Here is a 23,791-nt window from a genome sequence, read left to right as displayed (position 1 = left end):
TTTGAAGATGCTGTTTCATTGTCATCTATTGTTGTTTATGAGAAAAGCACTGCTAGACTAAATTACAGGTTATCTGCCTTTTCTTTTTGGTTGTCTTTGAGATTTTCTATGTCTTTGACCTTCTGAAGGTTCACTATGATCTACATCAGTGCTAATTTATTTTACTTATTTTGATTAAATAAAAAAGACTCCTGTCTTCCTTAATTCCAGAAAATTCTACTCCATGATCTCTTGAAATATGCCTGTTTTCATTTTTTTCTATTTTCCCTTCTAAAGCTTCTACAAGATGTCAATTTCTTAACTCGGTGTTCCATACCAAGAGAATAATGTAAAACTAGACTTCTCACATGCTGAGAGTTTTTGTTTCTCATAAGTGACTTATTTTTACCAAAGGCTTCAGTCAAATAACAAGCTTCTTTGCTGTCTTCCTAGGCAGGGCTGAATAATACTTTGAAGATCTAAGCTTCATGCAGCAAGCCCAGGTCCTGATCTCTGTCCTCCCCTATATCATGGCTGTTCCTACAGGTGCCACTCAGAATTCTAGGCCTAGGACCTAAACCCAGATTTAAAATACCCATAGGCTACCAAAATGTCAGTTCCTACTTTCTGATCCAGTTTTGATAGCTCCCATTTTCCCCTGAACTATGTGGTCGGTTTTTTTCTCTTTCAAACAAGTTTTTTATATATTTTAATCATTTTAGTCAAAGTTTCTATGCGATTTTAGTGGAAGAAGTTTTTACTATGCCAACTCAGGCTTCCATGATGCCAGAAGTCCTCAGAAAACACAATTTTAATGTGTTTGAAATAATTTTTTATGCTTTTGTCACTTAATATTCTAGGCATCTTCCAAGTTATTATACTGTCTTTCATAATTACTATTAATATTTTAAAAGTGATATAGAGTGGTATACAGGACGGTAGTTAAAAAGACATGTTTTAGATCAAAACCAACCTGTCTCTGAGCTCCTTGAGCTCTTCCTTCAGTAGGTGGTTCGAAGAGAGGAATTTAGTATTTTGCCTGGTACACAGGTGCTCAACAAATGGAAGTTGCTATTTTGACTACTACTATCATTATCACCTGGAAAAGGAAATGGCAACCCACTCCAGTACTCTTGCCTGGAAAATCCCATGGACAGAGAAGCTGGTAAGTTATAGTCCATGGAGTCACAGAGTCAGACATGACTGAGTGACTTCACTTTCTTTCTTTCTTTCTTTATCATTATCACCATCATCATCACATGGTATTCCAAATTTCATTATCACTCACTTTCCTATTAATGATGATTAGCCTTTCATACCAGTTAACTTTAAATATTAGGCACATGGTAGTAAATTTTCATGGCACAAGGGTGTACTTGAAAAGACCCAGAACTTGAAACATGTGGCAGGGGATGGGGGAGGAAATGAGGGATTGGCAGGGTCAAAGCAGGGGCTGAGGCTCAGAAGTGGGGACAGGGGGAGCCCAGGGTAGCCAAAGAGCAGCTCTGAGTCCTGCGCACTGTGTGGGAAGGGAGCCAGAGGGAATCCTCACCTGTCACACTTGGCCTACCACTGCCCATAAAGTTAAGGCCCATAGTAATTGGTACACTGACAAACAAAATTAAAATGAAGAGTTTGGTAATCAGTTTTTTACATAGAACTTCCCTACTTGTCCAGGTTAGCAGTTCTGATAATTCAAGTTCACAAAACAACTCCAAAATCAATGTCCTTTGAAGTATATGGTTATTTACATTCTGTAAATGTTAAGGTAACATTAGAGGAAAAAATAATTCATTCAATCCTCTAAATCAGTACTGCACACAGGACTTTCTATAATAATGTAAATATGCTAGGTGTTCTGTCCAATAGTCGCTAGACATTTATGGCTAATGAGAACTTGAAATGTGGCTAGTGCAAATGAAGAACTGATTAGTTTTATTTGACTTTAATCATTTAAATTTAAATAATCACATATAGCTACCATGTTAGAAAGTACGAAACAAATTTTTGAATATGTGTGTGTATATATGCATATGTGTATATGTATATATGCTATACCCATGTGTGCATATATATACACACACACATATACACAATACAGATATCTGTATATAAATATACACACACAGTATGTCCAAATAAGTCAGAGAGGACAAGTTCTTCAAAAAAATTTTTATCTGGAAGAAGAAATCAAAATTTTATTTCATATTTATAATAATGTCTTAATATTTAAAGATCTTAAAGCAGAATTAAGCAAAATCCTCTTGCTAGTATATATTAATTCAGTGATTATGTTGGCAAACTGTGGAGTTGCTGCCGCCATGAGAAAAGCTTATTTACCTGTTTCCCAGACATTTTTGTCATCACTATTATTGACTGTGTAGTGAGTTTAAAGAAAAAGAAGTTAATTTCACATTTTTGGCTTCTAAAACTGGTTCCACTGAATTCTACTAACAGAGAAATAACTCAAATCTCTGCCCACATCTCATTAGAAAATTTCTATCAGATATGGAGGACTGCTGATAACTGTAATATGTAAAGCTTTTTAGATTTACTGATTTGGGTCCTTCTGTTTTCACAAGAGTTACGTGTGTTTTCAAGTAAGAAGCACAAAGTAGAGTAGTAATCCCATCTAAACCACAAGGCCTTGTAATAAGGAGCATTTCAGTTTGATCCCTTGGTGGGGAAGATCCCCTGGAGAAGGGAAAGGCTACCCACTCCAGTATTCTGGCCTAGAGAATTCCATGGACTGTATAGTCCATGAGGTCCACAAAGAGTCGGACATGACTGAGCGACTATCTCTTTCACTTTCAAGGATTCCAAACCTTAGTCCATTTACTTAAGTGCCCTCCACAAGTTACAATTACATTACAGGAATGGAAAGGAAGAAGAAAAGGATGGGTTTGCTATAGAGTTTTAAGACTTAACATTAGGAAAAAACTAATATTTCTACAAAAAAAGAAAAAAAAGAAAAAAATCACCAACAACTATTTACTGTGGGATAGAATTTCATAGATGCAGGTCCATCTTTGGACCTGAGTTAAAAATACTTCATTTCTGAAGTAGACAATTTTTCTCACTATAAAGCAGTTCTACTTCTCTTAAGGTTCTGATGAAAAGAAAAGTGTCACACTAAGATTCCAGTAGCTTTGCCTAATATAACCAGTGCCATTTACACGGTGGCTTTTTACAAGAAGGAGACACAGGAAGGGATAAAGGAGACAGGAAAAATTAAAGCGAATAGTTTTGCCTTTTGAATATCTGTATTTAAAAAAAATTCTGTGTAATTACTGTAATAAAAATAATTTCTTACACCTTCCTGGTGATTAATGAAAATATTTTATCTCAAGATTTTACCATACTCCTTAAAACTAAGGATTAAATCCCCAGGAAGCATCTTGACCTCATTTGACAAAATGTTGATAAATAAGAACACACATTAGTCCCTGTACTTTGACTATCTCCTTGTCCAAGGCTAATTGGCTATTTAACTTTGATGAAAAACAGGCCTGTGAGGAAATGAGAAGTATCAGTTAGGCTTCTAGCCCACTTACTTTTAAGTGCAGATTTTTTTTTTTTCAATGCTATCATTCAAAGGTATGTTTTTGAAATAACTGTCTCAAGTTGGGGAATGTCTGTTTTAAAAAAAAAGAAAACTAGATCAACAGGAAAAAAACTAACAGACTTGTAACTTAGGAAACAGATGAAATTCCTCCCTAGTAAAATAGCATATCTGGTTTTATCAAACAGTGTGGATACAATCATTTTGGCCTTACATTAGAAGTAATTTATTTTTGCAGTAAGCTATGTATGCATGCGTGTGTGCATGCTCAGTCGTGTCTGACTCTTTGCAACTCTATGGACTGGAGCCCACCAGACTCCTCCATCCATGGGATTCTCCAGGCAAGAATACTTGAGTGGGTTGCCATATCCTTCTCCAGTGGATCTTCCTGAACCAGTGATCTAACCCACGTCTCCTGCATCTTCTGCACTGCAGGCAGATTCTTCACCCACTGAGCCACCTGGGAAGCCCAAGCTATGTATAACCAAGACCTAAACAAACATTTCTCCAAAGAAGACATATAGACAGCCAACAAACACATGAAAAGATGCTCAACATTGCTCATTATTAGAGAAATGCAAATCAAAACTATGAGATATCACTTCACACTTGTTAGAATGGCCATCACCAAAAATCTGCAAACAACAAATTCTGGAGAGGATGTGGAAAAAAGGGAACCCTCTTGCACTACTGGTGGGAATGTAAATTGATACAGCCACATTGGACAACAGCATGCAGATTTCTTAAACAAACTAGGAATAAAACTACCATGTGACCCAGCAATCTCACTACTGGCCATAAACCGTGAGAAAACCATAATTCAAAAAGATACACGTCCCCTATCGTTTACTGCAGTACTATTTACAACAGCCAGGACATGGAAGCAACTTAGATGTCCATCAATAGATGAATGGATAAAAAAGCTGTGATACATATATACAATGGAATATTACTCATCCATACAAAGGAATGAATGTGAGTCAGTCAAACTGAGGTAGATGAACCTAGAACCTAGAACCAAGTGAAGTAATTCAGAGAGAGAAAAACAAATATTATATATTAACACATATATATAGAATCTAGAAAAATGATACTGGTGAACCTATGTGCATGGCAGGAATAGACACACAGATGTAGGGGATGGACTTGTTGACACAGCAGGGGAAAGAGAGTGTGGGATGAATTGAGGGAGTAGCATTGACATATATACACTATAGTGTGCAAGTTAGATAGATAGTGGGAAGCTGCTATATGACCCAGGGAGCCCAGCCTGGTGCTCTGTGATGACCTAGAGGGGTGGATTTGGGGAGTGAGAGGGAGGATCTAGAGGGGTGGTATGTGGGGGTGGGAGGGAGGCTCCTGAGGAAAGGGAGATACACACATACACACACACACTTATGGCTGATGTGTGCTGTTGTCAGCAGAAACCAATGCAACTTTGTAAAGCAATTATCTTCCAGTTTAAAAAAATTTTTAATACAAAGTAAAATAAAATCTGTATATATCAACTGTTACTGTCCTTATCTATAGATATGGATCAATCAGTCAGTCAGTTCAGTCACTCCGTCATGTCCGACTCTTTGCGACCCCATGAATCACAGCACTCCAAGGCCTCCCTGTCCACCACTATCTCCCGGAGTTCACTCAAACTCACGTCCATCGAGTCAGTGATGCCATCCAGCCATCTCACCCTCTGTCGTCCCCTTTTCCTCCTGCCCCCAATCCCTCCCAGCATCAGAGTCTTGGCAATGAGTCAACTCTTCGCATGAGGTATGAATGCACTCCCCATAAATGTACCTGTGGGGGAGTTCCTGATCTTATTTCAAACATTTAAGTAACAAGGCAAACATCTCCAATGTTTTCTTCTGATCAATGGAAATAAATGGGCAACCATACTATCTTTCATGAGGTATCCTCCAGACAGACTAGAACAGCTCTCATAAAGGCACCAGAGATATACTCTAGGCAGAATTTCAAATCTCTGCATCTGTATCACTTTGAGTATGTTCAGTGTTCAAAAAGTTCTAATGTCTTCAATTTTTTTAAATTATTTTTTTGTCTTCTTGTTTAGTGTACTTTTAAGGTCCCTCTAGGAGAATCTTCCTTTAAAATATCAAATGCTCAAATATGGTCCACCTCTGTACTTCTTTGGGCCCTTGAGTTCAATTCTTTGTTGTTGCTTCAGTATCTTAAATAGAACACTGCTTGCTTTATACTGTTCTCAGTATAAAGTTTGCTGTTTGCAGCGAGTTCATTTAAGGTTAAATCAGCATTAATTTAGACACAAATCTGATCTTCTTTTATGTTCCATTTTTATTCTAATATTATGCTAGCATCTGTCCAAGCAGTTAAATCTAATGATGTTCAATTTTGCCTTTAATTCACACATTCTCTCCCTATATGTGATTCCCCTTGTGACAATGGATGGGATATAATCAGCATCCAATGAATGAACCTATAACGTGCATATCAAGATCAGGCCCATGTTTGACATATTAATCAGCCACATTTCAGAAGTTTAAATCAGTGCTTGTCTAATATTTCATTAAAAACTCTAGTTTTCATCATATCAATACCATAGGCATTTTATCATATAAAACAGGTTAAGTGATGATTTTAGAGGAAAATGTAGTAAAGTGGCAAAAATCACTTGCTTGAAACTGGATTGTCTTCTGAATCCAGGTTGTGTCAGTCACTGAGTTATGTTATGTAAGTTATCTAACATCTCTGTACTTCAATCTGCGTGCATGCTAAGTCACTTCAGTCATGTCCAACTCTGTGCGACTCTATTTTCTCTAGCCTGTCAGGTTTCTCTATCCATGGGATTCTCCAGGCAAGAATACTGGAGTTGGTTGCCATGTTTTCCTCTAGGGGATCTTCCCAACTCAGGGATCCAACCAACGTTGCCTGCATCTCCTACATTACAGGCGGATTCTTTACCACTGAGCCACCAGGAAAGGCCTGCACTTCAATCTACTCATCTGTAAACTGAGATAATAATAGCATCTACTTTACAGAATTACTGTGAGGATATAATGGATTAAAGGACATAAACTACTTAGAATAGTGACTGGTATGTTGTAAATTTTCAAAAATATTAGTTAATTTTGCAGTTGTTATTTTACAACTCTATTTCCTTGTTAGTTTCTAACTGTTAAGAGTTGCATGCCCTGGAGATTTCTTTCTTTCCTTTCATCCTTTCTTTCCTCCTTCCCTTGTCCTTTTTTCTACCTTTTCACCTCCACCTTCCCCGCCTTAACCTCCTTCTTCCTTCTCCTCCTCCCTCTTTCTATACCACCTCCTCACCCTTGGAAAAAAATTTTAAACTTACATCTAAAAACTTTGGATAAGTTTGAACTTACTAGTCACTAAAGATTAATCAAATACAAAAGTGAAGACAAACTGTATTATTGTAAGATCTACACACTAAGCAGATCTCTGGATAAAATTATCATTTAAGATGTAAATGTTATTAACTGGTGTCATAAAACTAAGGACAGAATAATTTTAGTTACTGATCCCTTTGATATATTTGTACCAGTACAGCTAGCAACTTTATCCTCAGGCCATTCTCTTCTCTCTGTCTCTCACTTGATTATTTTTAATGAGAAAGGCAGTAAAAAAACAGTATAAATGATTATGTTGCTAAGTGGTTTATCAATAAAACATGGTTTATTCAGACAGAGTGCCACTTACTCTTTTCTGGTAATGGCACTCACAGCATGTTATATAATGGTTTGGTATTTCAGTTCAAATAGTCCATAGTTCTTACTATGAGATTCTTTGAAAAAGGATTCAAATAGATAATTGGGTTTTAAAACCACAGAGTTTGGACCATACACCAGCAATACTAATATGAGGTTGCAGAATTGGGTGCAGTGTTAATTCAACTGCCAGCTTTAGAGAGACCACAAACATAGTAAATGATAAATATTAGTTGCTGGATTTCTTCAAATCCAAGACCATCAATCATAATGTATGTGTGTGTGCTCAGTTGCTCAATTGTGTTTGACTCTTTGCAATGCCATGGACTATAGCCTGCCAGGTTCCTCTGTCCATGGATTTTCCAGGCAAGAATACTGGAGGGAGTTTCCATTTTCTTCTCCAGAGGATGCTCCCAACACAGGGATCAAATCCATGTGGATTCTTTACTACTGAGCCACCAGGAAAGGTGTAAGAAGCAACTTAAGAGATTTCAAAATGTAAAGAAAAAAAAAAGTCTGTATTTTAGAATCAGTGAAATATGTCATTATTAGCTATTAAGAAATATTTACTGACTAAATATTTTGTAATAACCTATAAGGGAAGAGGATCTAAAAAGGAATATATATATGCATGTACGTGCATATATATATGAATTACTGTGCCATACACTTGAAACTAACATGACACTATAAGTCAACTATACCTCAAGAAATGAAATAAAATAAAAAATAAAGCAAGAAAAAACTTATCAAGGGCCTTCCATTGTCTATAGTTTGGTATTAAGAACTATTAGTTACATAAAAATACCTAATGCAGTCCCTGATCTTGGAGGATTTCAAGCCCAGTTATAAAAGAAAACATACATGTGAAAAATTAAATAATGACATGAATGAACAAACTAAGAGAAACTAAAGAGTCTCTTGATGAAAGTGAAAGAAGAGAGTGAAAAAAGCTGGCTTACTACTCAACATTCAAAAAACTGAGATCATGGGATACCGTCCATCACTTCATGGCAAATAGATGGGGAAAAAATGAAAAAGGTGACAGACTATTTTCTTTGGCTCCAAAATCACTGTGGACAGAAAAGCCATGAAATTAAAAGACACTTGCTCCTTGGAAGAAAAGCTATGACAAACCTAGATAGCATATTAAAAGGCAGAAATATCACTTTGCCAACTAGGTCCATCTAGTCAAAGCTATGTTTTTTCCACTAGTCATATATAGATGTAAGAGCTGGACCATAAAGAAAGCTGAGAGCCAAAGAATTAATGTTTTCAAGCTGTGGTGCTGGAGAACACTATTGAGAGTCACTTGGACAGCAAGGAGATCAAATCAGTCCATCCTAAAGGAAGTCAGTCCTGAATATTCACTGGAAGGACTGATACTGAAGCTGAAGCTCCAATACTTGGGTCACCTGATGTGAAGAGATGACTCACTGGAAAAGACCCTGATGCTGGGAAAGATTGAGGGCAGGAGGAGAAGGAGGAGAAAGAGGATGAGATGGTTGGATAGCATCACTGACTCAATGGACATGAGTTTGAGCAAACTCCAGGAAATAGTGAAGCACAGGGAAGCCTGGCGTGCTGCAGTCCATGGGGTTGCAAAGAGTCAGACATGACTGAGCAACTGAACAACAATAACAACAGTGAATTAACTAATGATATGAAAACCTCATACAAAGTACATTACAAAAGCATGTAAGTATGGTTGAAGTTTAATTTACTAAAAGTAATTTTCCCTATCTTAAAAAGTAAAAGCTTTAATTTTGGGGGTTAGTCAGAAAATACAGAATCAAAGTATATTTATGTTTCAAATGCCATAGGATTTTGTGGTTTTTTTCTGTGTGTGTGTAATGTTTAAATTAATATTGAACACTAGAAATCTTCTTCAAGTATTGCTGGCCACATACTAATTACAGATACTGATCCTTACATATAGCTCTACTCAACATGTAATAAATACTACAGTAAGAAACAAAGGTAAGAAATTGTAAGACTTTAGCTCAGAAAATTTCAAATGAATTGTTCAGTAGTTCATGTTTAATCTTCAGTTTCCCTACACTCTCTCACAAACTAATTAGGAAAAGAGATCAATAAAAACATCTTGCCCACACAGGTGGCAGCTATGTTATGTAACATTCAACATAGTCATTGCTTACAATAAGCATAGACTTAAACATTTACTAAGAAAGTTGAAAGGTGCAAAGTGCATCATCAAAATTTTATTAGGAAATATAAGTGAGGGTATGTAAACTTCTTTGTAATCAGTAAAAATTACCTATTACCAAATTGTATTTTTTTTTTTTACCAAATGCTAATAAAATATTGTTTGGAGCTGACATGCAATACATTATTTCTAAGAGAATACAATTTGATATCCCAGGAACAGTGATGCCACAAGCCATTAAATATCATTTTAAAACAGATTAAATTAAAAACTGTATCTATTTGTAAATATGCAGTTCTGTACAGCTGGCACAGATTTACTTTGTGTGTTTTTTTTTTTAAAGTAATTCTTGTTTTAAATGAAGAGCTTATGAATAGCAAGAATTTAAATTATCCTAATAAGTGCCAACATGAGTAAGACAAAGTGTGCCAAAAAAGAGTCAGAGGTTACTATTAAACTAAAGAAATAGACAACATTGTACAACAGATACAATGTTGGCACTCCATATCCCTGGATTTTTCCCTGGATACACAAACCATAGATATAGAGGGTCCACTCTACCATGCTGTTTAATATAAGGGACTTGAGAACATGTGGAAGGTCCTAGAATAACCCCTTCCCCAGTCTCCTAGGATGCAGAATTCAAAGGATATTTTCTGTGATTCCTGTGTATATAAGTCCTTGAACCAACTGAGGAGGAATCATGAAGAAATAAGAATTTGTCCTTTTCCAATCTAATCTAATAGAAAAAGCAAGAATTTAAATCAAATATAAGTAAATAGTAAAATATAGTCAGCATTATAACAGAGTTGGGCTTCCCAGGTGGCATTAATAGTAAAGAACCCACCTGCTAATGCAGGAGACGTAAGAGACATAAGTTCAATACCTGGGTCAGAAAGATCCCCTGGGAAAGGGCATGGCAACCCACTCCAGTATTCTTGCCAAGAGAATCACATGGACAGAGGAACCTGGCTGATTATGGTCCATAGAGTCGCAAAGAGTCAGACATGACTGAAGTGACTTAGTACACACGAATAACAGAGTTATAAGCAAAATGTGACAATACACATCAATTATGTTGCTGATATCTCAGAAAGCTTTATAGAAGATTTTTACTTAAGAATGAATGGCAGCTTGAAGAATGAGTAAGAATTTAACAACTGAATTTGAGAGAATACGCATTCCAAGCTAAGGGAAAAGCATGGAGAAAGAGAAAAGTCAGGGAATGTTTAGGGAATTGTGGGATATGCTGCCAATTTGTGACCATCAGGAGGCAGAGGTAATGGGAGACAAGAAAGGAGTTGATAAACTGCAAGATTTGAAAGTGCCCTCAAACCCACTCCAAAAAGCTGGCCTTTAGAAGAAAGTCTTAGGCTATCCAAGTTTTGAGCAATCACACTTTGTTGTGCCTTAGGAAGATTAACTGTGAGATGGACTGGATGAGAAATAGGCTGGAGGTAAAACAGTTAGGAAGCTACTGCAAGCACCTTAGCAAGAGGTACTGGAAAGAAAGGGTTCAAGGGTGAAAAACTTTCTGAGGGAGAAAATGATGGGATTAAATGTCAACAAGCCGGGTGGATGAATCTGATGTTTCCAGCCTGAGTAACCCAGAGGATAGGCAGAGAAAATATATAATCAGTGATGTGACATACACCCTTGATAATGAACTGTATTTTATTAAGGGAGAAGAAAAGGCAGTGGTAAATTTTGGAGTATTCAGGTTTTACAGGATCTGGCTGTCTGAGGAGAAGGCTGGCATAGAACAGTATTCAAGATGAATTCCAGTCCTGTTTCACCTGACTGCCCATAGAATAGCTGTTTCAGAACTTATTCCATTGGCCTACTCATCTATTAAACAAATATTTAGGTAGTGCTTCCAGTGTGTGCAGGAACTGTATTAGATAACTGGGGTGAATCAGTAAACAAAACAGAAAACCATTCGTATCTTCAAGGAACCTGCATTTCAGCAGGAAGAATCAGACAATAAATAACATACATAAATAAATGAAGTATATTATGTGTTAGAACTGAAAAAAAAATACAGTGGGAGAAAAAAAGAGATAAGAAAGATGAGGAGTGACGATTGTGTGGCAGGAGTAGGGGAATGATCTGCATTGAGAGATGTCACAAGTCACAGACTCTGAACCACAGTGCAGTGTTTACCTAAGGATGCTATTGGGACACTGCTCACTACCCTTCCCTGTTTCCTCCTGATGAGCACAGGAGAGAGTCAGTAAGTTTCTATACAGTTCTGACTTCTTACCACCATGAATTAGCTAATTATTTATGTTTTCCTCTTGGCACTTGTGGCTAGGTTTAGCTAAAAGTGGAATCTCTAAATCTCTGGTCTTCTTCTAAACTGTGTGTGGATCCTCATAGCATTTTTTTTGTATCTGTTTTCATCTTATTTTCTGAAAATCATTTCCCTATTGTCTTCATTTCTTCACATACTTTTATCTTATTAAAGTTTTATTTTTGCAATTTTGGCCTTTTTTGACACCAAAATGAATGGTCTTAATTAAACCTGCTAAAATAATACCTTTAAATAGTTACTATATACATAACCTCAGAGAGGTTATGTAACCAAGAAGGACTCTATGGGGCCTTTGCAGACAGACCACTGCATGTCCTACTCCTGCCTCATGTGTGTGTGTATGTGTGTGTGTGTGTATGTGTTGCTCAGTCAGGTCCGACTCTTTGTGACTCCATGGACTGTAGCCCACCAGGCTCCTCTGTCCATGGAATTCTCCAGACAAGAATAATACTGGAGTGGGTTGCCATTTCCTTCTCCAGAGGATCTCCCCAACCCAGGGATTGAAGCTGGGTCTCCTGCATTGCAGGCAGACACTTTACCATTTGAGCTACTAGAGAAGCCTATGCATGCCTGTCTATTACTTGTAGAAAAACTTTAGCCTCCCAGGCCTTCCCCAAAGTGCCAAAGCATAAATTTAATCAGAGAAGAAAATGCAGAAACAAAGGAAAACAGTCAAGCAAGAAAAATAATAATAGTTTAGCTATTAAACAAATTCAAGGACCTTGAGTTCCTCCTTAAGAGCTTCAGGTAATATTTTGAGCTACTTTGTAGATATTGAAACCCCTACCAGGTAGAAGTTAACTGTATGCTGCCACAAGCATCTTGACTCCAGACTGGTTGGAACCAGAAGGTTGATTATACTGACTTCTGATTGCCTTACCATCAACCAATTGAAAGAATGTCTATGAACTGATCACACACCCTGCAACCTTCTCCCTCATCCTGTCTTTAAAAACCTTTTCCTAAAAATCACTGGGGAGTTCAAGTCTCTTGAGCACTAGCTACATGGACTCCTTCCTTGGTGCCTTGTGATAAAATTGTACTTCCTTTCACCACAAGATGCTGTCCATTGATTGATTTTACTGTACACAGGCGGGTAGATCCAAGTTTGGTTTGATAATACATTTGCCTTCTGTACCAGTCACAGACACTTTGGGTACTTACATGAAATTCACACAGCCTGTACCAGCAGGTGGAGCAATCCAGACGAAGCTGAGGTTGGTTGTGGGCAGATGACTCACATGAGAGGCTACTACACTGCACATAAACTGGTTACCAAATTGGTGGTCAGACATGATACCTGACAAACAGAAAGGAAAGGGTGTTGTTATAAAAACAACAAAACAAAGTCCTTCATATGATGGCATAACAATATTTTCTGTTTTTTTTTTTTTTTATGTTAACATTCAACATGCTGTCTGGCTTCCCTATTAAGTTGTGTGGTTTTCTATTTTCTATTGTCAGAAGGAAATTAATCCTTTAAAACATTATTGTTAAGGAGCAATCTACTAAATTAATTGTTATAATATTTGCTTAATTTTGATTTTGTTGATTGGTCTTTCCCCATCACCAAAGACCACCAGGACCACACCTGCAAGTGAAACAAGGTCGGACTTATTGGAAGTGTTTGCAGCAAGGGTCACCAAATACTACTGAGAATCTGGAGGTATCTCAGTAGGAGGATGTTAGCAGGAGCTTGTTAAAATATTTGGGTTTGTGTTAGATTATTTCCTGATTATAGTACTGAAAGTCCTGCATCCTGGGAACCCCCTCAGTCTTGTTGGGGAGGTTCCAGGGAAAGGTGGTTTTGATTCCAATCTTGGTACTATTAGAAAGTAGGAGCAATTTTATCACTGAGTATCTTAATTTTTATCTATGAGACATGAGGAATAGAGAAGAGCTGCAGTTGAGGTTGATAACAGCAGCAGCGATCACATTAGCATGGCGAGGGAATGTTGGTCATGCTTGTGGTTTGTACTGTGTTCTTGCTTTTGTGTATGTTCAGGCATGATTAAAAAGTAGTCTTGTTTTTGTCTCAAACCACATCTACTCTGTCTCAGAGTAGATAACCTATGAAACTGCTCATTTTCAAAACGAGATCATCATGGCATAGCTGAGTACCAGGTCAGCTCCCAGCTGAATTGTCAGGAGATGCTTTTTCTCCTTTGTAATAAAATGATCTTCTCATGTTTACCTCAGATATAAAATATTAATAGGTAACTCAACACTAAGAAAATGAACTTGATTTTTAAAAACAGGCAAACAAGTTATACAGATGGCAGGTAGGCATATGAAAAGATATTCAATATCATATGTCATTAGAGAATTACAAATTAAGACAATGAGATGCTACTACACACCTAGTATTTGACCAAAGTCCAAAATAATGACAGTCCTAAATGCTAGTGAGGATATGGAGCTACAGGAATTCTTTTTTTTTTTTTTTTACATAATTAGGATATTTATTAAAGTGACAAAATTCCTTTAAGAAAGAGAAAAATCTTCAGATTACAATAATCCTTGTTCTTTTTTTTTTTTTTTAATTTCTTTTCAATTTTAGACATTTAAGTTCGTGTGCAACATGCTTAATCGTGGATAATCCTTGTTCTTATTTGGTATTTATTTATTTAGTAAATATTTATTGAGGATCTTTAAGTTTTTTTTAAATTTTATTTTATTTTTAAACTTTACATAATTGTATTAGTTTTGCCAAATATCAAAATGAATCCACTACAGGTATACATGTTATTCATTGCCAGTGAGAATACAAAATGGTATAGCCACTTTGGAATTTGGCATTTTCTTACAAATATAGACACAGTTTGGCATTTTCTTACAAATATAGACATACTCTAACCATATAATCCAGAAAACACACTCCTTGGTATTCACCCAAATACACTGGAAATTGATGTCCACTCAGAAACCTGCACATGGATGTATATAGCAGTTTTATTCATAACTGTCAAAACTGGGAAGCAACCAAGACATCCTTTAGTAAGTGAATGGGTAAATAAAGTGTGATACATACAAACAACAGAATATTATTCAGAGCTGAAAGGAAATGAGCTATCAAGCCATGAAAAAACATGAATAAGTGTTGTGCTGTCCTGTGCTGTGCTAAGTCACTTCAGTTGTGTCCAACTCTTTGCAACCCTATGGACTATAGCCCGCCAGGCTCCTCTACCCATGGGATTCTCCAGGAAAGAATACTGGAGTGCATTGCCAGGCCCTTCTCAAATAAAAAAGTAAATATTATTAAATGAAAGAAGCCAATATGAAAGAACTACATGCTGTATGATTCCAACCATGTGACATTTTGGAAAAGGCAAAATTACAGAGAATGTGGTTGCTAGGGGTTGGGAGGGAAGATGGGAGATATGAATAAGCAGAGAACAGAGAAATTTAGGCCAGTGAAACTATTCCATATAATAATACAATGAAACCTAGTGTAAAGTATGGACTTTGAGTGACAATGATGGGTCAGTGCAGGTTGACCTGTTATAACAAAGATACCACTGCGGTGCAAGACAGACAGAAGGTTGGAGGAGGGTGGTGTATGGAAAATCTATGTACCTTTTACTCAATTTTCCTGTGACCTAAAGCTGCTCTAAAAATAAAGTTTATAAATAAAAAACATTGCCATGAGTGGACAGTCGAAAATTTAATAAAATTGGCTTTGTGAACTTGGGTAAATGGCTTCTCTCTGAGATAGTTTTCTAGTCTATAAAATGAAAACACCATGTCTACTCCATCCTAAAGTTATTTGGAGAATTAAATTACCCAATACATATGGAAGCATCTGGCACAGTACTTCCATGTTTGAACAGGTGCCCTACCTACATGCCATCACAACAGTCCATACATCACTCCATCATACTCTTGACTACCTCTACAGAGAGTCTATGAGGGACTATGTCTTTAATCTTTGTATTTCAAGCAACTATCACAATGTATGACACACTTCAGATACTCAAGAAATATTTTCTAAATAAATATAAAACAAATACTATAAGAACAAAAGAATATAAATTATATATATGTTATATCAACTAATGAAACAGAATCTTCTAGAATAGCAAGTTGTTCAGAATAGGTCATACTGGCCAAAGAAATAGTATATATTTTGACATATCCTAATAATGCTCTTTTTTCTCATTCATATATATACATATATACATTTATATATGTATATATTTGAATATATATTTATATATATTGAGTATATATTTACATTTATATATACATACATAAATTTACATTATACATGTAATTTTATACATGTAATTTAAATATACATATATGTATATATATGTAAATTTATATATGTATATATATGCATATATATTTATATATATTGAATATATATATTTACATTTTTATATATACATATATAAATGTAAATTTATATATAAATTTAAGCTGTATCTTGCAACAAAAGGATGAAAGTCACCAAGTCAGAGAAACCACAAGGTTAGAGAAGATGTCAGACTTCCAGGGAAATCATAGAGTGCCGAAGGAGACTCAGTAGCTGTGACTAAGGAATTGCCATGCCTCTCTGGTCAGGCATAAAGCAGGGATCCAGTGTATGGGAAATGACACATCTGCAAGAGTCAGCTTGGCCAGAAAGGAAAAGCAAAAGTTACAGCTGCAATTATGTGGGAAGGGAAATGAATCAAACAAAATAAGGTTTCAGGGTCTCAGAACCTTGGTAACAGGATTCATATTCAAATACCTCCTCACTCCTCAAAGCTCCTCTGAGAAAGTGAGTCAATGTCTAGACTGCATATTATTTGAAAGAATTTTATAAGGTAGATATAGAATTGCAATTGCCTCATGCCCTGCCGTGGGTAAATACTCCATAGGATAACATTCTTGCAATCCAACCATCCAGCACAGCAGTTCTCCAACTTGGCTACACAGCAGAATCACCTGAAGAGATAGAATAAATACCAGTTCCCAGACATTCTGAGTGAGTCAGCAAAGAAAATAATATTTACAGAATCCCTGTGTTGCATCAAATGTTGGGTTAGACCATATTTAGCTACATAGAAGAAATACAGGAGGACATTGTTCCGACCTTGAAATGACTTCAGGTGAGAAGAGATAACTAGAATAAACTAATATTCTAAATAAAACAACTAGAAAATAAGCAAGCACTAACTGGGTGCTATTTGTGAAAAACACAAAACAGAAGAGAAAGAGTGATTAATGTGGACAACTATACGAACAACTAATGCTTCTTGAGCACTTACTATGGCCTGACACTATTCTAAGCAGTTAATGAACTTGTTTAAGGCTTTTAAACAATCCTATGCAGTAAGAGCTGTTATTTTCTCCATTTTACCCATTAGGAAAATAAGATAATGGAGGTAAAAACTCGACTATAGTTTATATAGCAATTGTAGTACAGCCTGGATGCAAACCAGAATCCTTGCTGCACAGTCAGAAATGACTGTTAACAAAAAGGTCCTATTGCAGAGCATGGGGAACTGTACTCAATATCTTGTAGTAAACCATGATAGAAAAAGTAAAAAGAAATGGCTCTGTTGAAGAGTTGAATTTTGAGGGAAAAGCTAAGATTTCCCATATTTGTTTATACACATGAGGCAGCAGAGGATAAGCACAAGACTGTACCCTTAGCTCTGTCACCGCTGCTGCATGACCTTGGTCAGGGTGCTCCCTCTCAAGCTTCAGTTCCAGTGACTATAAACTGCTGATCCATGATCACTAAGACTCCTTTCAGTTCCTTAGCTCTCTGGGTACAATTTAAATGAACAGAAGAAAAATAGGAGGACAGCTCACAAAGGCAGATATAACGGGCAGAGGTAGGCACATAATGAGATCCAGGAGAAGGAGAGAAGTCAATGTCAGCTTGCAGCATTCTGTGAAACACAATTTACTGCATCCGCCATAGTGATCTTTTTAATGGCTTTCATGTCATGAAAGACATATATCATCTAAGTAATAAATGTGATTTGGAAGCCTACTCTTGGGTAACTTTAATTTGAATTTGATAATGAATTTAAAGGTATGATGGTGTTTTCCTCTGCTGCATGCTGGATAATAGGATATATACATTGAATTTTAAAATTACTTGAAAAAGAGAAAATCAGATATATGATAAAAGAATTTAATTACACTGTGAATCTCAGGGAGGTATATACACATAAAATATATATGTGTACAATGTAGTTACAATCAATGTTTTATTTTCATTGTTGTGGCTATGTGCAAACTTTCATACAAAATTGTTTTCTGTGGAATTCTTTTGCAAGAGAATTGGACCATGAGAGAAAGAAAGCAATTCAGGAAGTATGGCTCTCTTGGGAAGTATGGCTCTCTTGGTCTAACTTTGGACAAAAAAGTAAAGTATATCTTTCAAACTGTGAGTCTCTATGAGATTGATAACTGTCTTGACAGATTTTAAGGCACTGATATTACAGATATATTTTCCTTATCATGGACACACATAGGAATATTCACATAGTTATGATTTCCGTATCAAGAAATAATCAATATAAGTTTATAAAACAACTATTCATTTGACAAAGTATGAATGTTTTTAATTCATTAAGTTCTTCAAACCACTGGATATCTAGTTTAGAATATCTAGCACTTGTTTTCTCAAAGTTGTGGTTAAAGGATAGGAATCCATGTAAGAATTTCCTTTATCCACATTACACTTCTGCAAGATTAGGCTCACAATGTCTTTAATTGTTCTCAAGATGCTTCCATGATACCTTTTAAGACAGTGATACAGATTTCTATGCCTTCCAGGATGTCATTTTTCCTTGACATGTCTTCAGTTATTTTAAGTTTATGACTAAACCTTGTATGAACTCCATTTTCCCTCAGGAATACTCTTCTATGCTTTTAATGTGCATACCTTGGGTTTTCAGAGCTTTAACTAGAATCTCTATGATTCCTCCATCTTGAAAATAAAATGTACATATACTCATAAAAATGTAGGCTATTCACTTCCAAGAAATACTCTGAAGACTTTATTACCAAAAAATAACCAAGGTAGTAGGAAAATTACACATTCATGTTAGATGTATGTTATAGATTAAAGATGTGGATTACTCCAATGTGTTGAGCCTGTTATTTGCCACGGTTATTGTTAAAGTGGGTAGAAGCATGTCCTGGCTTTTTGTGGAATTCAAGAAATAAGGCATCTGGGGAGGGGATATCACGAAATAAAGGGAAAGTACATTAAGATTAGAGGTTTTTGATTTGTGATAAATGTACATACATTTCATACATAAAAATGACAAAATTTTAAAATAAGTATTTTACAGTTTCAAACACTTCAGAAAGTATGGTAGAATACTTTGTCAGGAAGCTTAGTAAATATATTGACTTGTATCTATATAAAAAGTGTAAGAAAAAACATATATTTAAGATGCTTTGTTCCCTTTTATTTTCATCATTGGCTCTTTGTTTAAAAGGGATATCTAATCAACACAACACTATAAAGCAATTATCCTCCATAATAAATACAATTTAAAAAGAAAAAAAGGATATCTAAAAACTTACATCAGTTAATAAAAAAGTAGACTCTTCTAAAAATGCAGTCTGGAAAGTTAGTCTTAAATTTTAAGTGAAGAGAGAAAATGAATTATAGAGTTCCTTTATGTCACCCTTTAATCTTTTCATCTGATTCAAATATGAATAAATGTTTACTTACAGAATCTGTCTTGTCTATTATTTGCCTTCTTTGCTAGGTTAATGTACACAAATATCTCAGCAAAGCTAAACATTATTTTATATGCTGAAAAGTAATCACTGAACTTCCTGAAAACATCCTCATTGCAGCTTATCTGTGAAGTACCAGCCTGATGAAAATGGATGTGAAAAGAACAGCTTTCAAGTAGTGGTACAAGATAATGAAGAGTATATGCGCCCACACTCACACTTATGCAATGCGTGTATTTAACTTTTGAAGCACTGATTTGAAGGCAATTCAGTTTCAGATTTAAATGTAGAAGCAAAAAAGTACTAAAATCTTAAAAAAAAAAATCATTCTGGAAGTGTATATTCTATGGGCATATGTTAGAAAATGCATGAGAATCCAAGCTCAAAGAATTTATTCTAAGTCAACCTGATTCTTTCCTCACTCACTACAAAGTTGATAATTCCTGCTGTTGCCCTCCCTCCCCATCCCTCTCCAAGCACTACCATTTATCAAATGCCCTCTCTGTGAGGGGTTTTACCCATATTATTATCTTACTACTACTACAGAGGCAGTAGAAGGGAAAGTTTGAGAGCACAGACCCTGGAGACAATCAGCCAGGGTTCAGACCTTTGTTCCACTATCAGGAACTGCAGAATCTTGGGCCACTTACTCAAATACTCTGTTCCTCACTTTCCTCTCCAGGAAAATGCAGATGATAATACCAGGGTGGCTCGAAGATTAAATGAGCACACACACACAGTCAGTACTATATGTGTTAGCTGTTATTATCATTCCCACTTAAAAGATACAGGAGAATTACCAAGAACCAGTGGATTTCAGTAACTTGCCAACATTTAAACACATGTCAATAAAAGAGCTAGCAAACAGAACTGGAACACAAATCCATCTGCTATCTCACACTGTCCACTGGCTTCTTCCCTCCTTCTGTCCTTCAGTGGCAGTACTTCAATTCTAGGACAGACCCCTGTGCTGATCCAAGAGAACTCTAAATCCAGAGATCAAACATATATCATCTGAGAGTGAACCTGAATAGAGGGCCTTCCTCCAGGCACAAACTCAAATGCTCTCCCCTCCTCCTCTACCTCTCTGTCTTCAAAGACATTAAATTCTCACCAGATAGTTATTGGATAACTTTTTTCCTCTTGTTATAAAAGGCAGAGAAACCAGAGATCAAATTGCCAACATCTGCTGGATCATCGAAAAAGCAAGGAAGTTCCAGAAAAACATCTATTTCTGCTTTATTGACTAGGCCAAAGCCTTTGACTGTGTGGATCACAATAAACTGTGGAAAATTCTTCAAGAGATGGGAATACCAGACCACCTGATCTGCCTCTTGAGAAATCTGTATTCAGGTCAGGAAGCAACAGTTAGAACTGGACATGGAACAACAGACTGGTTCCAAATAGGAAAAAGAGTATGTCAAGGCTGTATATTGTCACCCTGCTTATTTAACTTATACGCAGAGTACATCATGAGAAATGCTGGGCTGGAAAAAGCACAAGCTGGAATCAAGACTGCTGGGAGAAATATCAATAACCTCGGATATGCAGATAACACCACCCTTATGGCAGAAAGTGAAGAGGAACTCAAAAGCCTCTTGATGAAAGTGAAAGTGGAGAGTGAAAAAGTTGGCTTAAAGCTCAACATTCAGAAAACTAAGATCATGGCATCTGGTCCCATCATTTCATGGGAAATAGATGGGGAAACAGTGGAAACAGTGTCAGACTTTATTTTTCTGGGCTCCAAAATCACTACAGATGGTGACTGCAGCCATGAAATTAAAAGACACTTACTCCTTGGAAGGAAAGTTATGACCAACCTAGATAGCATATTCAAAAGCAGAGACATTACTTTGCCAACAAAGGTCCATCTAGTCAAGGCTATGGTTTTTCCAGTGGTCACGTATGGATGTGAAAGTTGGACTGTGAAAAAAGCTGAGTGCCAAAGAATTGATGCTTTTAAACTGTGGTGTTAGAGAAGACACTTGACAGTCCCTTGGACTGCAAGGAGACCCAACCAGTCCATTCTAAAGGAGATCAGCCCTGGGTGTTCTTTGGAAGGAATGATGCTAAAGCTGAAACTCCATTACTTTGGCCACCTCATGCGAAGAGCTGACTCATTGGAAAAGACTCTGATGCTGGGAGGGATTGGGGGCAGGAGGAGAAGGGGACAACAGAGGATGAGATGGCTGGATGGCATCACCAACTCTATGGACGTGAGTCTGAGTGAACTCCGGGAGTTGGTGATGGACAGGGAGGCCTGGCGTGCTGCAATTCATGGGGTCGCAAAGAGTCGGACACGACTGAGTGACTGAATTGAACTGACCTGAGACATGTGCTTGAATTAGGTACTGTTGTGAGTAAGACATTTTCACGTCAAAATTGCTCCGTAAGGGGAAAAGTCATCTAGTTACACTTAGGTCTATGTGGCCTAAACACTGAGTTTAACAGAGCAGCATCCTTTCCAAAGATCTATGTAAAGTCTGTGCTGTCTTTAATTGAAGCTCTCTGGTCTACTGTTTCAGAGTATATTTCTGATGTCTTTCCTCCTAATATTGCATACTCTGCCTCTCCTCTTAAAAGTTGCTCAGTCGTGAAGTCAAGTGCTCCTTAGAAAGCATTACTATGAAAAAAGCCAGTGAAGGTGATGGAATTCCAGCTGAGCTATTTAAAATCTTAAAAGATAATGCTGTTAAAGTGCTGCATTCAATATGTCAGCAAATTTGGAAAACTCAGCAGTAGCCACAGGACTGTAAAAGGTCATTTTTCATTCCTATTCCAAAGAAGGGCAATGCCAAGGAATGTTCAAATGATCATACACTTGCATTCATTTCACATGCTATCAAGGTTATGCTCAAAATCCTGTAAGCTATGCTTCAGAAGTACCTGAATTAAGAAATTCCAGATGAACAAGCTGGGTTTAGAAAAGGTAGAGGAATCAGAGACCAAGTTGCCATCATCTATTGGATCATGGAGAAAGCAAGAGAGTTCCAGAAAAACATCTACTTCTGTTTCATTGACTAGACTAAAGCCTTTGACCCATGAGTCACAACAAACTCTGGAAAATTTTTAAAGAGATGGGAATACCAGGCTACCTTACCTGTCTCCTAAGAAACCTGTATGCAGATCAAATAGAACCGGACATATGAAAACTGATTGGTTCAAAATTGGGAAAGGAGTATAACAAGGCTGCATATTGTCATCCTGCTTATTTAACTTATATACAGAGTACATCATGCAAAATGCCAGGATGGATGAATCACAAGCTGGAATCAAGACTGCCAGCAGAAATATCAACAATCTCAGATATGCAGATGATACCACTCTAATGGCAGAAAGTAAAGAGGAACTAAAGCGCCTCTTGATGAGGGTTAAAAAGGAAAGTGAAAAGCTGGCTTGGAACTCAACACTTAAAAAACTAAGATCATGGTATCTGGTCCCATCACTTCATGGCAAATAAAAGGGTAAAAAGTAGAAGCAGTGACAGATTTTGTTTTCTTGAGCTCCAAAATCACAGAAGACAGTGACTGAAGCCATGAAATTAAAAGACACTTAGTCCTTGGAAGAAAAGCTATGACAAACTTCGACAGAATATTGTCAAACAAAGACATCATTTTGCCAACAAAGGTCTGCCTAGTCAAAGCTATGGTTTTCCCAGTAGTCATATACAGTGAGAGTTGGACCATAAAGAAAGTTGAGCGCTGAAGAATTGATGCTTTCTAACTGTGGTGTTGGAGGAAATTCTTGAGAGTCCCTTGCACTGCAAGGAGATCAAACCAGTCAATTCTATAAAAAAAATCAACCCTGAATATTCATTAGAAGGACTGATACTGAAGCTGAAGCTCCAATACTTTGGCCACCTAATGTGGAGAGCAAATTCACTGGAAAAGATCCTGATGCTGGGAAAGATTGAAGGCAAAAGAAGAGGATGGCAGAGGATGAGATGGTTAGATAACATCACTGACTCAATGGACATGAATCTGAGCAAACTCCAGGAAATAGTGAAGGACAAGGAAGTCTGGTGTGCTGCAGTTCACGGGGCCACAAAGAATCAGACCTGACTTAATGACTGAACAACAAGATGATAATCTCTCCATGTTGCCTGCCCAAGCCTTTCCAAACTAATTGCACTACAGTGGCCACCGTACATAACTATATTCCCCTCATTTTCATTGCTGTACTTGGCTGAATCTGGATTTCTCTACACTTGGTCCCCACTTCATCCTGCATACTTCTATATTCAAGTCTCATGAGTACTGGTCTACTGGTAGAAACTAGGCTACATGCCTTAACCCTAGGGATTATGGAATTTCTATTCGGGGATGGTGATACTAACAATATGGGAAACTATATAAAAATGTTGGGCA

At 36.8% G+C, this 23,791-nt stretch overlaps 1 protein-coding gene across 3 annotated transcripts in view; it reads right to left on the bottom strand.

Annotated features, from left to right (window-relative positions):
• Positions 1-23,791, bottom strand: part of RELN (reelin) — a 558,183-nt gene that overhangs the window by 383,178 nt on the left and 151,214 nt on the right. For all 3 annotated transcript variants that reach the window (XM_027539733.1, XM_027539731.1, XM_027539732.1), the window contains exon 3: positions 12,891-13,026. In XM_027539733.1, the coding sequence (XP_027395534.1) occupies positions 12,891-13,026 (136 nt within the window). The remainder of the gene's footprint in view (positions 1-12,890; positions 13,027-23,791) is intronic.

The sequence above is a fragment of the Bos indicus x Bos taurus genome, chromosome 4, assembly GCF_003369695.1.
Source record: "Bos indicus x Bos taurus breed Angus x Brahman F1 hybrid chromosome 4, Bos_hybrid_MaternalHap_v2.0, whole genome shotgun sequence".
Taxonomy (NCBI): Eukaryota; Metazoa; Chordata; class Mammalia; order Artiodactyla; family Bovidae; genus Bos; species Bos indicus x Bos taurus.
Note: the sequence above shows the minus strand (reverse complement) of the source record. Positions and strands in the feature narration are given on the sequence as shown.